The 17,934-nt window shown below is 38.8% G+C and overlaps 1 protein-coding gene across 9 annotated transcripts in view; it reads left to right on the forward strand.

The window, feature by feature from the left end:
- UTRN (utrophin) overlaps positions 1–17,732 on the forward strand; it is a 449,337-nt gene extending 431,605 nt beyond the window's left edge. For 8 of the 9 annotated variants that reach the window (XM_070417833.1, XM_070417835.1, XM_070417834.1 and 5 more), the window contains 6 exons: positions 3,866–4,024; positions 4,396–4,636; positions 7,730–7,838; positions 9,353–9,445; positions 13,248–13,270; positions 15,775–17,732. In XM_070417833.1, the coding sequence (XP_070273934.1) occupies positions 3,866–4,024; positions 4,396–4,636; positions 7,730–7,838; positions 9,353–9,445; positions 13,248–13,270; positions 15,775–15,783 (634 nt within the window). In that variant the 3' untranslated portion in view covers positions 15,784–17,732. The remainder of the gene's footprint in view (positions 1–3,865; positions 4,025–4,395; positions 4,637–7,729; positions 7,839–9,352; positions 9,446–13,247; positions 13,271–15,774) is intronic. The other variant, XM_070417831.1, reaches the window with a different exon arrangement.
- The last annotated feature ends 202 nt before the right edge of the window (positions 17,733–17,934 follow it).

Consider the following 17,934-nt stretch of genomic DNA (forward strand, 5'->3'; position numbering starts at 1 on the left):
ACCTCAAAGTGCCTTAAGTAAAAAATGGTATGAGTTAATACATTTCTATAATGCTTTTTAGAATTGTTCTCTTACTCAAATCCTTCACCTTTCCCCAAGGCCCTCTTGAGTTGAGATTTTTGTTATTCCGAGCTGAGTTATAAAAATACTATTAGGTTTCTCTTGAGTAATAATGGTGATGGTGCAAAAACAACCTCTGCTTCCTCCTTAATAGAACATACTAAGAGCCAGGCACTGTTCTAAGCATTTGCCCATCTTTGGTTATTTAATCCTCACAGAACCCTTTGAGATGATACTCTTGTTCTTGTTACCACCATTTTGCAGATGAATAAATTGAAGCCCTGAGATGTTAAGGAGTTTGCCCAGGGTCTCACAGTCAGTAAGTGGTAGAGCTGGGTGGGATTCAGACCCAGGCAGCCTGGCTCCAGGCATAAGCACCCCTGCCCTGACTATTTCTAACCACCCCACTGTCTCAGCTGCTTTGGGAGGAGATGGCTTCCTAGATGGGGATTGGAGGGGGTCAGAGCATCTGAAGATCCATCCAGTCTTCCTGGTGGTTATCATTGTCCTTGTTCCAATCCCATTGTTCATTCATGACCCAGCTTCACAGACAAAGATTGTCTGTATCTTATAGGACCTTTTTGTAATAGCAGGAAGTATAGATAGGTAGATAATATAGATAGTGGGAAGTATAGATAAAAGATTTTGTAACTCAACATCTCCAGACCAATATCCTATATTTGGTTTGGATGGTCTCAGCCATAGTCAATAAAAGAAAGCCCTAGGCTTTGAGGTATGAATTTTGAGATGTGAACCTAAAATTCTCTCTAAGTTATCCAAGGCTCTTTAGTCATTTATATTTGAGTTTTTCTCTGTCCCTCAGATCGGTCTGTAGAACCAATTGCCTGAGTCCCACAGTGGTCATCTTCTGTGAAGCTGGTTAGTTGTTGCTTCTCTCTGCATCGTGGGCTGCTACCTTCCCAGCCTAGACCTGAATCAGTCTCACAGCTCTTTATCACACACAGAACCAAATCCAAGTTCTCCGTATTCCTCTGAAAGTCTGACTCTGGGCGATTTAAAGGACATTAATGTTAAGGATACTAATTTTCTTTGACAGAAGAATTAAGCAACCATGTCTCAAAAAGACACAGGACCCAGGGCTGTTCTGAGAAATCTCAGTAGCAGGAACTCAAGGCCCTTGCCATCAGGATGTCTCACTTCATCTGGCATCTGCCCTAGCCACACAGTTTTATGTGGAAGGGTCACATTGGGAGGCTGGCATGGTTTGCACCAGCATCACTATTTGCAAGTTTGAAGCCTGGAACAGAATAATCCTTTAAAGGAAGATGATTATTTTTTATTTATGTCTTGCCTACTTTCAAAAGCTCATTGGATGAGTCACAGTTCTTTTGTCATCTGATATATACTCATTTGTAGTCTAGATAGTATTTTCTAAATGTGACTTGAACATAGTATAGTTATATTCCATCTAATGGTATTTTGTTGGTGCAGACCTATATTTTTATAACACTTTCTATTTTAGCACTAGGCACACTATTGGTACTTAATGACCCTAATCTGGTACCTCATGTACTATCTGTATCTAAAGGATATGTTCTTATTTTTCACTGCATGTAACTAAGAATTTCACTGTATCTATTCTTATATTTAACTTTTCAGCCTAATAATCTGTGAAAAACACTTAAGACTAAGATTATAGATTCGATATAAATGATTTTTTATAGAAACTGCCTTCATTCCCTTCTAGGATACCTTAATGAAAGGATGTAATGATGGTGGTGGTGATGATAATTATATAATATGTTAAATCCCATCAGCTTCCCAAAATAAATGAATGTATGTAAATGTTGACAGCAAAGTGCATCTCCAATATAATTTTAACTCATCTGCTTGTATATGGGTTTCACTGATGTGTTTATGAAGTCCTATCCTATAAAACCCTAGATTCCAGGATTTGTTTCCCAAAAGCCATAACAGACCACATACAGACTGCTCGAGGTATTCAATGGCAGGACTCTCCTGGTAGCATTAGCCAGGAGATCTGTCATTTGCACATTTGGGAGTGGATCTGACTGGATCTCCCCATAGAGGAAGGGAAGGGATTCCAGGCCTGCTGGTAAAGCGTCTTCTTCTCATAAACATGTCAGCTTTGTCTACTTTGTTACATTTCAGTTTCTGTCAGTCATTAGATTTAATTATATTATTGATATGTCTAGTTCATCGTAATTAGGAAAGTGGGAGAATCCAAGTGAAAAATGACAGGCTGATAATATTAAGTAAAATATCTCTAGGTATGTTTAGATACCTATAATTATAATTTGTGCTGAGCCATTTAAATAAAAGAATATGAGGGTTATGTTTTCCTCTCTATGGGTTACAGAGCATTACAAAATGACTTTCAACCAAATGCTGAAGACAGTGAGATCAGCTTATGTCTTAGTTCATTTGGGTTACCGTAAGAAAATTCCATAGACCAGGTGTCTTATAAACAACACACATTTATTTCCAACAGTTCCAGAGGCTGGGAAGTCTAAGATCAAAGTACCTGCCAATAGAATTTCTGACGAGAACCCACTTCCTCAAAGATGGCCACGTTTTTGCTGTGTCCTCATGAGGTGGAAGGGGAGAACTCTGGTCTGTTCCGTCCTTTATAAAGGCACTAATACTTCATGGGGGTTCTACTCTCATGACCTCATCACTTCCAAAGGCCCCATGTTCAAATACTGTCCCCCAGTATCTTCAGGGGATTGGCCCCATAATCCGTGGATGTTCAGGTTCTTATATGCATATAACCTATATTTGCTATAGCAGGATATTCCTACACATCACTTTATTCCTGTGAAGTTAGTATACTGCTAATCCAAGTGCTTTTTAGAACTTTCTGGGAGTTTAAAAAAACACACAACTGTTTTTGAACCACAGTTAGTTGAATACATGGATGCAAAACCCACAGATATGGAAAGCTGACATTGCTATCATTGGTGATTAGGTGTCAACTTATGAATTTTTGGGAGACACAAACATTCACTCTATAGCTGTTACTTTTAATTAATACTCTTTTAATCTATTTTGGCATTTAATTATTGATTTTGCCTACATCTTTTTATTAACTGTTTGTGCACTTTACTTTGTTTTATAGCCTCTATTGAGTAAAATATCTTTTCTGAGGTTTATGATAAATACATGTTAGATTAAGGCAAAGCATGAAATGTTGGTATTTGTAGTAAACATGCACTATTGGATAAATATCTTCCTAGAGTTTTAAAGTGAGGTCATGGGATGTCATAAGAAACATGTCATTGGATGTCAGAAGTGCCCAAACCTGTAGAGAATTTTTATAAGAGTTTATTTGAGCCAAACTGACAACATGCTGGGGAGCAAGATCTGAAATGCTCCAGGGGACAGCTTTGCAGTTTCTGGTGAACCCTTGGAATTAAGGAGGGGACTGAGGAAGATTACATGAAGGTAGAACAAAGCAAGGCACAGGATAGTCAACAAGTTATGTACTCCCTTCGGGGTGGTTATGCCATTGAACAGTCTGGAAAAGGGTGTTTTAACCCAGATGCACAAGAACAATGGACAGGGCTTCTTTAATTAAAGAAGTTACCAGCCTGAAGTGTGCTTATTCCACCATGACCCACCCAGGTAGGAATTTATGATCAAATCACCCTCTGAGGTTCATTTTGGATAGTCATTACAGTGCCCCTTTTTCATCCACAGGGACACTGAGCTTTAAGGCAAACTTGCCCCAGCAGCCACCCTGATCATCATTGCTTCCACTTCCTTTACATTCAGAGACATCAATGTCCAGACATGAGCCCCTGTGTTGAATTTGTCTCCCCAGGGAGGACGAGCATGCCCTCATCCAGCAGTATTGCCAGACCCTCGGAGGAGAGTCCTCCGTGAGCCAGCCCCAGAGTCCAGTTCAGATCCTGAAGTCAGTAGAAAGGGAAGAACGCGGAGAACTGGAGCGGATCATTGCTAACTTGGAGGAAGAACAAAGGTGTGAGAAAACATGTCATCCTGGGAAAACTTGTAATGGGAAATTTTTATTAATAACTTCAACATGGCTCCTACCCATTCCCTTTTCAAACTATTGTCCAGGAAGTCATGGTGGAGTCAACGTTTTAGAGGACATCACCAAGCTTGCCTGCTGGCTTTGGGTTACAGCTGCATTTGGGGTTCAGGGATGAAGTTTATTAGAACAGTTACTAGTAAAGCTACCATTTAAATCATGCTTGCTCATCTCACTGTTAAGAAATGTTCTTACTTAGGAGGAAAGAAATAGCATTCCCTAAATTTGGAGTTTATAGATAATTGGGGTAGGAGACGATGTGCACAATAGTAATTTCAGTTTTTGCTTTTCGATATTAGAAATTTGCAGGTGGAATACGAGCAGCTGAAGGAACAGCACCTGAGAAGGGAACTCCCAGTGGGCTCACCTCCAGACTCTACTGTGTCTCCTCATCACACATCTGAGGATTCAGAACTTATAGCAGAAGCAAAACTGCTCAGGCAGCACAAGGGTCGGCTGGAGGCCCGGATGCAGATTTTAGAAGATCACAACAGGCAGTTGGAGTCTCAGCTCCACCGACTTCGACAGCTGCTGGAGCAGGTAGAGTCTACAGAACTCAGTGTCACCCTCTCACGCCACTTATCCTATCCCATCTCCCAGGGGCTTTGCCCCAGTGTCACTAGAGAGGTTCAGTTTCAGTTTCTCAGTTCTGTAGTTAATTTAGACTTGCTTAGAAATCCCTCTTCCAGTGTAAGCAATACAGCCTCACTGGCATGCAAAACATGTGCTTGCTTGCCCAATTTTAGATGGAATTTCCCATTCTTCTTTAATATTGAAATTATCCCAGCTCTGAATCGTTTAAGGAAAAATATCCTATAACATGGTTCTATGTAAGTTAAAGGGGAAACATCTGTGCAGGTTAAGGGAAAGGAAATGACCTGAACTCTTTATTCTAAAGCCTTTCTTCCAATAAGCTATTTTCAAGAAATTAAGTAACAGATATTTATTAATTTGCCATTATTTCCTAACACTAGGCCACATTCTATGGCACTTGCTTGCAAAAATTTTTTTTCTTTTCTTTTTAAAAATTTTAAAAATCCTCAACAAAGATATTTTTTCCATTTGGTTTTTAGAAAGCGTGGGAGGGAGAGGGAGAAACATTGATGTGAGAGAGACATAGCTATTGGTTGCCTCCCACACACACCCCCTACTGGGACTGGGGGTCAAAACCTGCAACCCAGGTATGTACCCTTGACCAGGAACCAAACCCTTGACCCTTTGATCTGTGGGCCAACGCTCTAACCATTGAGCCAAACTGACCAGGGCAAAATTTCTTGACAAAAAGAAATACAATTTACATTATGATGAATACATTAATTTATGATGAATATAAAATAATTGCTATTATAAAAAATTCTTATTTTTTTCTTTCCTTCCTTTCTCCCTTCCCCCATCACTCCCTCTTGTCTTCCTTCCTTCTCTCCTTTCTCTCTTCCTCTGTGTCTCTCTTTTTCCCTCCCTCCATTCCATTTTTCTTCTTTCTTTCTTTGTGCTGATCAAAAAGTTGATTTACCAAATAAATTTTATAACTAATCAATGGGTAATAGCCTGCAGTTTTGAGAAACACTGTTCTTTGAGATATACTAAAAGTGTCTGCCTTTTTGGTGACTGCAGTCTTGTTAAATGGCATGATCTATAACAAGATGGTTTCTTATGTAAAGACACAACACATTGTAGAGAATTAAGTGCTTGACTACATCTAGCAGTTAAATAGTAGGAGTCAGGCCACAGAGCTGGTAATGAAGATGCCTTTGCAGCAGGAGCAGATTGTGGAGAATCCCAGCAGATGGGCCTGTAGCGTCTCTCTCTTGAACCCCTGACATCAACATTTATGTCACCTTTTGCATTTTTCTTTGGCCTTTGCAGTGAGGGATCCCTTGGCAATGACTAGAAATTACTTTCTCTGGAGATGATCGATTGAATCAAAAGCAGAAACAACATACTCTCCAGTGATTTATCTCAAATTTTAGAAAATCGACTTTCACACTTGCTATCAGTGTCTTTTAACATGTCAGAGTCATTAAAACAGTGTAATTTCGGCATTACCAACACAGCAGGCCAAAGTTCACCCCTTACATATATTTTTTAATTGATTTTTTAGAAAGAGAGGAAGAGAGAAGGAGAGAGAGAGAAACATCAATGTGAAAGCAAGACATCAATTGGTTGCCTCCTGCACACCCCCTACCAGGGATCGAGCCCACAGCCCAGCATGTGCCCTGACTGGAATAGAACTGACAACCTTTTGGAGCACAGGATGGTGCCCAACCAACGGAGCCCCACTGGCCAGGGCACCCCTTATATTTGGACCATATACTTCTCTGAATGTCTGCTAGTGTTTCAGAATTTGTGTGAGACTGTTTTGTGGACAGCTTACTTTGGAGCCTCCAAATTGGGCATCATTGGAAAGTAATAGTCCCAAGAATAACCCGAGGCCTGGCGCTCTTGGAATGTCTGGTTTTTGCTTCTATGCCAGTCACATACATGGAAAAAGTTACGTTGTTGGTATTATGAACCTGAATTTTCTGAATGGTGCCTGTGTAAGGGATTACTTTTCTCTTGAAAGCTCATATTTAGAATATGAAGTGTTAGTAATAGCAACCTAGTGAGTAGATAAAGCGAAGGAAGCCATACTCTGAAAACTTCATTTGCCATACCCTGTTGATGATTTTAGGAGAGCTAAAGGCTCTTAGCCACCCTTCCCTCTTCGGCCCCCCTTCACTCTCTCCATCCATTAGACAGAACTGCCTAATGGCTCATATGTTTCCAGAATTGCACCGTAATGCTTTTAGAGATAGCTGATATCTAAATGTCTTAGTATATCCCAGACTATAGAGCTCTTATCTCTTCTTAACGACAGCATGAATGCCAGAGGGTGATAGAAAAATCTACTATGAAAGTAAAAACTAGCAAAACTACTAGGCTTCAACTAGTTTAGATTTAATGAAAAAATTGGCATCAAATACATTTTAACTTCTGCCTTTCCTCTACATGGGTCAAACTTTCTCATCCGACCTCATACTTGTTAATAAGTCCGTCATCATTTCAGAGCTTTGTGTGGGAGTGCACTTGCCAAGGGTTTGCCTCACACTTGTCAGCCAGTTTATAAAAAAGGAATCTAAAGCACAAAAGGTTAAAAATTGGCTCAGAATTACACAGCTTCTGAGTTCAAATCTAAGCATCTGAATTAAGAATCATGCTCTTAAACACTCTTCAATATTTATCTTTAAACATTGACTTAAACTTAAAAATTAGCTGGTTTTGAAATTAGATCCATTTATGATATGACAAGCAGTGTTAATTTTTTCAAGAGGAATTGAACATGTTTCTAAATTCACTTGGTTGACAAAAGAATAAGAGGGAGAACAATTTAGGGCTGAAGCTGACCCTGATACATAAATCTTGCGATATAACTGAGTGAGTTCTTCAAGTTGCCCAGACTGAAAGGGAAGGACCACCTAGTGCTCAGCTGAGTTCTAGCATCTACTGATGCTAACGTATTTGAAAATGTCTGTGGGTAAACAACTCGACATGGTGTAATTATCCATGGTGGGGAGGGAGACGTTAGGAATGGAAATGGTTTCCTCAATAATATATTAATTCTTTCTCTGGCCTAACATTTGAATGTGCTTCCAGCCTGAAACAGATTCCCGAATCAATGGCGTCTCCCCCTGGGCTTCCCCTCAGCGATCTGCACTGAGCCACTCGCTCGATCCTGATGCCGGCCCACAGTTCCACCAAGCAGGTCAGTGTCTCCGAGACTTGGCTCCTCCCCTACACTGCTCGGGTCTTTGCCATTTGTTTGTTTTTCATTTGAAATAGCATTCTTACACCTGGGTGCCTTAGGTCACAAAGGAGCTTTCTTTTCTCTCTGGTCTGGGTTGGGTACACAAAGCCATTTTAACAATATCAAAAAAAGCATACATTTTAGAATAATAGCTATAATACATGTACATACATAGGGTGTAGTAGTGGATTGAATTTTGGTGAAAGTTGAAAAAAAGTGCTCTTTCCTTTCATGATGAGCAACAATTTAAGTTTTTTTTGCATTGGGAATGATTCTTTTTTCTCTTTTTAGTAAATTTTTTTCTCTAAAATGTCATATTTGTACATATCTAATATAATAATAGAGGAATATGCAAATTAGCTGGGACTCGTAAGGTCAAGACTGATCTACAAGACGGGGAGAGCTACAGGAGGGCAGGGCAGCAAGCTAAGAGTGGGGAAAACTACAGGAGAGCGGGGCAGTGAGCTACAAGCCTTGGAGAGCTACCAGCGGTGGTGGGCGGGGTGGCCAGCTGAAAAACACTTCTTCTGTTTCACACAGAAACAAGTGGCAGCAAGCTACTCACGCACAGGTTCGTGCGCAGGTCTACTATTTCAGAATATAATACTAAAGAACAGTATACCAAACATGGTTCTCTCTGCCCAGGTCTAGGAACTTAGATTCTGCTTTCTGCATGCCAGTCACCGTAGACATTGCCACCTCTACCACCAGCATCTGAAGCAGAGGTCCCCTCCAGCCTGTCACAGAGAGGACCTGTCAGTGCTGCTAGTTAGGACTCTGTCAACCAGACATTTGGAATGACATTTTATTACTGATAAAATTCAAGTTCCTCAATTCTGCTGAGGACCACATACTTTAACCAATTTAATTTGTTTATGAGATATCTTTTGCTATATTAATCAGGAGAAAACCTAAAATATTAATACTGTTTTAATTTTTAAAATAATTATTTTGCTATTGATTATCGAATAAATACATGAAAGTATAAAGTCTCTTATGAGATACCTCTAGTTTTGTGGTGAAAAAGAAATTGGTAGGATATTTTTCTCATATGAAAAAATAGTTGCAACACCAAGTAATGAAATTCCAAACAATACATTGAAATAATGTGACTACATTCTGTATTTTTCACTCATGAATTTTTCACTAGCATGATTTTTTTCTACAGAAATATCTAGTATACTTTATTTATGTATGCAAATATATTACTGACAAATTAGTACAAAAGTGGTTTTGGTATTTTTCCCTAAAACTGTCATTCTTTCCAGCAAGCATGTCAAACTCGCGGCCCGCGGGCTGCATGCCTCATTTATTTGCCCGATGTTAGCCTTTGAGTTTGGCATGCTTGCTCTACAGAATTATTTTCCCATTGATATTTAGAGGCCACAGCTAGCATTTTCTCTTGAAGTTGGGTTTTGGTGAAAGGCCAGACATTAATTTCAGAATGTCTGTTCTTTTTATGGCTGTCCCAGCAGCGGAGGACCTGCTGGCCCCCCCTCATGACACCAGCACCGACCTCACGGAGGTGATGGAGCAGATCAACAGCTCGTTTCCATCCTGCTCCTGTGAGTATGAATGACCTAACACCACCACTGCACCTTCTCCTTCCATTGTTTTACCTGGTGTGGGGCCCTCTGTCTTCTTAGATAAGAGAACAAAAACCTATATTAGAAACCGGATTGAATGTTAATTGAAAATAAAGCAAACATTCTGTATGTCAGCAAAGCACAAGAAGCTCAGCATAGATCCCATCCCATCTCTGGAGGACAGCAACAGCACAGTCCTGCTCTTGGAGATTTTTCCTAAGCCTTGTGAGCCTGATAACGTGAAGGCAAATAAAAATAAGTCTGTTTTAAGAAGAAGTTATTCTCTTCGGTGTAAGCTATAATAAGAAATGTGTATTACTTGAAAATGGAGCTTTCAGTGGCATGCCAAACAAGGCCTTTTCTAATGTAATTTCTTTTCCAGACATTGATCTCTGATATCATCAGATGCAGGTACAGAAAGGGATTATTTTCAGGTTTTCCTCTTGTTTTCTTCTGGTTTCTTTTATTATGAGATAAAGTAGTCACTGTGTAAAGGCAAGGCCATTAAAGGTCTCACAGATGATAACCCTGTGAATTTTCCATATGAACAACCAAGAGCCAGATAATAACAAAATAGAAGCAGCTCAATTCCTAAAGGAACTTATTAATAATTCTTATGTATTGATTTTCTTCAAACATTTTGTCTTCAGCATCTTGCCACTTTGCAGTTTCTGCTGAGCTCTCACCAAAAACACTTCTTCTGTTTCACACAGAAACAATTGACTTAAATACATATACATACTATTTAATGCTACAATTACATTTTTAAAAATTGTTTAAAGAAATATGAATATATTATTTATAATTTTTATAAATTATTCATGATTTTTAAATCTAAGCAGCCTCTAAAGAGTTTAGTATGTATATATACTATCATTTATCGTATGTTATATATGTGTAGTATACATATAAACAGCCTCTCATCTTACCCTTTTCCATCTTCTTTTCGGAAAATACTATCCTAAATGAGGAAAAAAAACATTATCAGGAGTATAGATAAATAAGATATATGGACTTCATTTACAAAATACCCTTCAATTTATGCCACTCTACTGTTTACAAAATCGATCATTAGCAGGAAGTGCAAACATCTATTTGAAAAATAGTCATTTCTGAATTTTTAGGAGTATTTGCCTAAGGAACATATTACAGTTTCTACAGTGCATAAATATATTCGTATTTGCGACTGTGTCATTTTTCAGGTTATAATTTGTAGTTCTACTTCTCGAATTTGCTGAATCGCATTTACTCTATGACAGTCCCCACACTCAGCCCCTAAAAAAGCTTGTGTGTACTGTAGATATTTACAGAGGCATTAAGTTCATAGGCTATCAAATCATTGCTTTTCTTCTAGGTTTTTTAACAGCCATAAGAGATGAACAAATTAAATTTTTTATATTAATTATACTTCAAGGTTGAATTTTCTAGAGAATTGGGTTCTGAGGTTGTATGTTACTTAATGACTAGATATAGTCTTTCTAAGCCAGAATTTCAAAATTAAATTTACAAATGAAATTACTTTTTGGGTCAGCTTAAATCTAAATACATTAATAACTAATTTTAAAAAATTACATAATCAAAGCCAATTAGAAGTTTTTATTTAAATGTCATGATGGATGATTTCATTTTCCCACTGGGAAGGTTAAGCTGTTGAAGTTTCCCCATATAGTACTCGGAAGGTTCAATAGGATTCATTTGCTTTGTTGTCCCTTTTAAGTTGCTAAGCTAACAAATATTTTAATAAATCTTCAAATTCCCAAAGCTTACTGACCACCTTTGGAGAATTTTTCTAAGCAAGTCATCTTGGCACCGTCCCAATTCCAAGGCAATCTCACAAGCCTCTGTAACTAATGAGAACTTTAAAATTACTTGTCACTAGCATACAATGAATTGATCTGCATGTTAATCTTGACTTTTGATCCTTTGTGGATTAAAAATTAGCATGGTCACAAGTTAATTTCTACTCCTGGCAGTCTTGGAATTAAAATGAAACTGTATTCATAAATCCTAATTGCATGAATTGCCTACTTAAACATGGCTTTTTTTATTTCACTGTATATATTGCCGCATGTAACACCTTAGAATTCCTCTGTCTTATAGCCCTTAAAAGTCTTCTTTTAATTATTTACATTAAGTTTCAGAGCAAAGAGGCAGGTATGACCATCTCTTTCTGGCAAGGAGTTAATGAAGGGAATTTAATTGTGTTGTTTATTAACCAACGTACGCACTAAAATTTCCACTGACTGATGTAACTGTTTTTTTACTGTAAAATGTTTTGTTAGTTTTCTCATTTATGTTGTCTAAATATATGGGATACTAATAGTCAAGTGAGTATTTTTTGCTTTAGAAGCAACAAATGCTTTTAAATTTATTTACAGCTATAGGCGTATTTGCACTGTGAATTGCCTATGTTTATTAAGCTAGAGTGACATTTATAAAAAAAAAACAACAACACACAAAACCTACAAAAATGCAATGATTTCCTGATTTCTTAGAAATATATTTGTATGATTTGTTCAGGGGAGTACCCATAGCCTTTTATTTGATAAAAAGCTATGGGGTTTTAAATGTTGGTTTGGAGCAAAATGGATTCGATTTCTGTTTGGTTATTCATTACTTAGAAGCGTAACTCTCCCATGTGGTACTTAATACTAATGCAGCTAAGGTTTCCCTTGTGTAGCTCACATGTGTGAGGGGGTCCACTCACTTTCTTCCTGTTGTAACTTACATGTCCAGTAGGACTAGGCTGGCCCTAGCCTGATTCTTCCCCTACTACTCCTGGGGCTCACTCTCCCCATGCAGGCATCATAAGAAGGTTGTCCTCGTTTGCTCTTTTATTCTCACAGAGCTACTAGCACACTCTGTGTGATCAAAGACATCTTTTTTCCCCTAAGAACAGAAAAATGAGAGAGGGAAGGAGTGAAGCAGGCTGGATGACTAGGGACAATTCTTATTTGACACAGCACAGATGTTGCCCTCACTGGAGGGGTGGGGCTCTCTCTCCCCAGTAGGGTTGAGTATGAGAGAATCATGAGATTTTGTCAGTGAAAAGGAGAGACGAAAAAGCAGAGGCTTTAAAAACAATATTGCTAGTGGCTGCCCTCACAGTGCACGCCAGAGCAGCTACACTGTCCGATGCCCTCTGTAACGAGGAAGGAATTGAGCTGCAAATCAGATGCCAGGTTCTAACTTCTCCAATGCTCTTAACTGGGACCGTGGGAGGCACAACTAGTAGCCCAAGTTCCTAGAAGACTCTCAGGGATTAGCCCAGCCTTGTCCTTGATGTAAGCACATCGCTACCATCTTCCTAGCCTTTGGGGCAAGGGTGAGTCAAGGGTGGCAGACATGAAAGACTCATGCACCTTCATTTCCCTAATGACTTCTTGGTCAGCACTGGTACTATTCAGCAAACTATACAGATTTTGCTCTGTTCTGATACATAAACCTAATACATGGCAAGATTTCAATGGGCAATTTTGAGATTTTTTTTTTTTCAAAACTAAGAACTCACTGAATGCTTTAGTGTGTACTTTTTGACAGAGCCAGCATATGCTTTGCATATTTTGGTGGAATTTGTGTATCTTAAAGCACTTGGGATATGAAAAACTAGGGAAACTAACCCTTGTTAAAGCATCTAGCAAAAAAAAAGGCAAAAACTGTTTCTTGTTTTATTAGCATCCATTTACCATGCTGAAAAGGGCACACTTTTGCATGCCTTAGAGGGGGAACCGGCCTAACAACAGTACCACCTTCAACTTATTTATTTTGTTTTCTCTTTCAGCAAATCTCTCCAGCAGGCCACAGGTAAGAGTTCATGATTTTGTTAACAAAAATTCAAACAGAAATCAAAAGAGAGTTTTGTTCATATATGATTTGCAAATAAGGGACATAGATAGCCCTCAGTATTAACTGAAGTCATAGAGATGGGCAAAGTGTTTAAAGGCAAATTTGCAGGGAGCTGACAATCAAAGAAACGGGTTGCTAGGAGAAACAAGAGCCCAAACTTACATTATTCATTTTCTGATTGGTGGGGGCAACTGCGCATTCAACAGTCTGCTGACTCAGTGGTCAGCAAGTGGGGCTATGAGAATGTGAACAATGGGTAACATGATAGGCATTTGTCAACATTCCAGTTCAGGTTCCAGCTTGTAGAACAAAAGCTTTGAGGTGTCTTGCCAACCAAAATCAGACAGCACAGAGAGGCTGTTCATTCCAAGTCCACAGAGGAAAGTCAAGCACTGTAAGCAGCCTCAGTTCAAACTATAAAAATCCAAAAGTTGAGCCACAAATTATATTGAAGTTCCAAAAGTCTTCATATTGGTTGGCTCATGTGTTGACTACAACTTAGAGTAAGCAGATTAGCCACTATCAATTTTAGTGCTACTTTATTCCCCATGTAAATAAGTAAACTTGCTTGACATTTAAATGTTAGCTGATTCAGTACAACAGTTTGTCAGTCAGGGGTGGGGGGGGGGGGGGGCCCTCCCAAGCCAGTTCTCCCAGATGCCCAAAATATGCAGTGCTTGATCCTTTGTGTTCTAATAGCTTTTTAACAGCCTCATATATCCAACGTATAGTTAGCTTGGATAGATTTGGCTGACCACTGTTCTCCCAGGTATCTACTTAAGGTGGTTATCACAGAACATTGATTAAAAACAGTGACCAGAGCAGTACACAAAGGTGGCTTTTTTGTTACTTTGGGGCAGGGGGAGGAGTTGACTTTTCATTTAAAAATTTGCTGAGGACTGTTGTCAGCCACAGACTTATATCGTATTTTCCTTATCATATTATAGGTACTGTTAGTAATAATGTGCCATAAGATCACAGCTCTTTGGAGAACATTTTCCTCCATGAACTTTTTTATTGATCTTTTTGAAACATTGAAACATCTTCTGATTGTCTTATTGACAAGAGGGGCTGGGACCTTAATGAAAAGCACAGGCAGTTTGTCTTTAGTAACCAAGGAACATAAAGCAGATACGGGGATGTGTGTGAGAGCTGGTGAGACAGAAGGACCTCACCCCAGGGAGCAAAATTCCTCTCTGATTGCTTCTGCTGTCTTAGTGAGTCAGAAGCCAGGACCCTTCAGCACAGTGAGGATGAGAGGGGGTAGCATAGGTGTGAGGTAAGACTAGAGGAAGTGCCACATAAACCCTGGAACAGAGTATGTCTGACTGCCAGGCGGCATTATAGGGCACCAAGAAAGGTGCCTGTTAGTGAATATATAATGTGAGGTCGGGGTGGGCCTGCGTGTTGCTCTCTAGCCACATTCAAGTTCATGAGCACAGGCATCAGAGTAGGCCAAGGGTTACAGTTAATCGAAGTGGAAGTTGTGGTTTGGCCAAGAGAGTACATACAGCAATTCAAGGGAAGAGTTAAAGGAGTGATGATAATGATTGAACCGGGCATCTATGTTTGATAGGAAAAGAAGTGAGGGTGTCTTAGGTGTGGGAGACAGGAAAATGGTGGGAGAATCCATGCACTGTAGTATCAAAGGATAAATGAAGTTGGGCCTTAGCAGAAGCAAGCTGAAAGGATAGAGGTGGTTGTCAGAAGGCGAGGTTATTGAAATTGGAATGTGGGAGCAGTTGCAGGCATTTGGTAATGGTCCATATTTGGAACTTTTAGTCAGTGGCTAAGATGAGTGGAGTACAAGTTAGTGGAGGGCATTGACCTCAAAGAATGAAGAGGCCAGAGTGTTGGAAGAATCATCTATGTAGGTGTTGAAATCATTGAAATTTAAAAATAGTTTCAAACTTGGTGGCAGTGTACCATTTCTTCATCAAGAAGTAAGGGAACATTGACCCTGGGGTCAGAAGGTGATGCATAGTGGGTGTTATAGTCTGATGGCATGACATTCAAAGCTGGGTGTTTTTAGGGATGAGAGAGAAAAAATGCCCTGAAAAACACAGGAGGCCCTAGGAAGTAGAGAGGCAGTGTATGAGGAGTGTGGGAGATTTGGGGTGCTTGCACCAGCCTAATTTACTCACCCTTGGTACCTCCCACAAGAAAAAGACAAGTCCTCTCAATTTTAACTTGCTTTCCAGCCTGGCCAAGAGCAGCCTCAGGCTTCCTCTATATTGACTGCAGTGATAAAGGGCAGACTAGGTGACTTCAGGATGAGAGGAAAGGGCCTCACTCAGGGAGCAGAAGTCACATGGGAGTCAAGGGTCCCCTCTGAACATAGCAAACTAGGGTATGTGTTCTGAAAGAAGCACTTCTTTTTCCTTAAAGAGTTGACAGGCTTCTGCTACCTGTAATGGTTTATGTAAATGTTGTTCTGACAGCACGGTTTTCCCTTCCCGCAGGCAATGTGAAGTACTCATCTAGCCAACAAACATTTCCTGACCTTCAGTATTGCCCTTTCCAGCAAATGCCAGTCCAAGCCCCATTTAATCAGAAGCTCCATGGCTCTTTGAAACAGGCTGCTGAGCGCCGACCGTGTGACCTACTGACTATCCAAAGAGAAAAGGATATTTTGTTTTTATAGTAATTCTATCTTATTGTTTTCTCCTTCCCTTTCTATGCAACTGTAAATGAATGAACAGAGCAGTATTGGGAAATGGTAATACATTTGTATACTGTACACAGCATTGGGAAAGTGGGTGGGGGCTTTCTAATGTGATACTTGTTTTTAATAACCGTGACAAAAATTGCATAGGAACTAGGAGACAGTTTTACATTCCTTCCTATTAACCTTGTACAATAACTTCATGTATTTTTTCAACTCTTTTACCTGTATGGCTATTTATAAACTCATCAGCCACACGACCAAATAGATTTCCTATATTTGTTTTCATGATTTGGCCAATTAATAGGTTCATATACTTCAGTCAGTTATATTACAGGTGTATGGATCAGGCTACAGCTCTGTGTATACTTTTTAACTTTATTTGACAACATATACTTAATTTTTTCTTAGCAACCACTTGGATAACTACCATAAAAAGCCAGTGGATCTAACTGGCATGTCCATTGGTATTTTTCCCTGCATTTTATTTGCCTGCTCTATATAAGTAGCTCTTGATTTCTTTATTTATTTCATCCCTCCGAGTTTATATGATAGAGGAGACTTAGAGCAGATTTATAATAATCTCACAGCTCATTTTACCAAAGGTTGCCTATTTAGGCATATTTTTATTTTTGGCACAGAAACAACACTTAGTACAATCTTTCCTAGTTCCCAGATCTTGATTTTCATCATTAAATACACAGCAGACCTTTAACCAATTATAATGCCAGACACATTATTGTCTTTGGTTCCCTTTAAAGAAAATTTTATTGTTGTTTATGTATATTTAAGTCCCTTATAATTCTTGAAACTTCCAGTTCTTTTCTTTTTTAAAGCAGACACAAATTGAGTGCACATCTCATTTCCCCTTTTGGGTGAATAAACAGATTTTTATTGTCCTTTATGTAACCCATACATTTGGGAAGAATGTATCAAAAGCCTATGCCACTACTTCTGCAGAAGAATGAAATTAAATGCTTGGATGGTCGTACCCTGCCTAATTTTGAGTTCATTCAAGTAGGCATTTGGTTTAACTTCTGATTTAGCATTTAATTCACTCAGTTTAAACAAATGTAGAGAATTTTTTTTTAAGTTAAAGTAATGTGTTTTGATTCAAGCACATATGCTTTTAAAACAGCAGGACAGTTTAACTTTGGGTTCTCTTGACCTGGGATCTGGCCAGAAGGAGGCTTAAAGTTAGAAATTCTATTCTTTGTGAATAGGTCGGGTGGGTTAGGGGGCAAGGGTGTCTATTTGCAGCATAGATATTTTGAGAAGAAGATTGTTTTATACAAGAGGAAAGCCATGACCACCTTTCTACCTCAGACCCGTCTTCATCCATTGTGTCGGAAACAGCTTTACACTGCTACAGTCTGCAAAACTTAAAGCTTTTATCAGCCACATTATACCCAAGAAAAGCATCTATTTAAAGAAGAAAAAAAAAAATCCCTGGACTCTGAACTACAAGTTGTAGATTTGGTGTCTTCCTTGTTCTTTGAAAAAGTTATGTATTAGTTTTTTCCTGCCTGTAATTGTGTGCAACACATCCTCTATCTGCTATTAAGGAAAAACTACATAAAACACTACATTGTAACCTTGTAAGAAATATTAAATAAAAAGAAATATAATGCAGTAAAACCAAGGGGAAATAAGTATGTAGTTATTTGGAAATATGTGGTCAAGTACTAACCATAGACTATCATCTAATGTGGTTACATGTATTTTTCATCCTGAATAAAAGTAATTTTAACACAAGATGACTTTGATATTTTTCTTAAGTGTTCACTGAGAGAATCTGAAGTCTGAATGCACTTTATGAAAATGAAATAAAAAAAGATAATTCTCCTGATAAATCCACATATTTTCCTGCAGTTTCTCTCATACACCATACACATTATTACATTTTCTCTTGCTCTCATTTCCTCTCTTCCTCTGTGTTCCTCTCTTCTCTCATATA

The sequence above is a fragment of the Myotis yumanensis genome, unplaced genomic scaffold, assembly GCF_028538775.1.
Source record: "Myotis yumanensis isolate MYYU_CA2020_CCGP unplaced genomic scaffold, mMyoYum1.0.hap1 SCAF_6, whole genome shotgun sequence".
NCBI lineage: Eukaryota > Metazoa > Chordata > Mammalia > Chiroptera > Vespertilionidae > Myotis > Myotis yumanensis.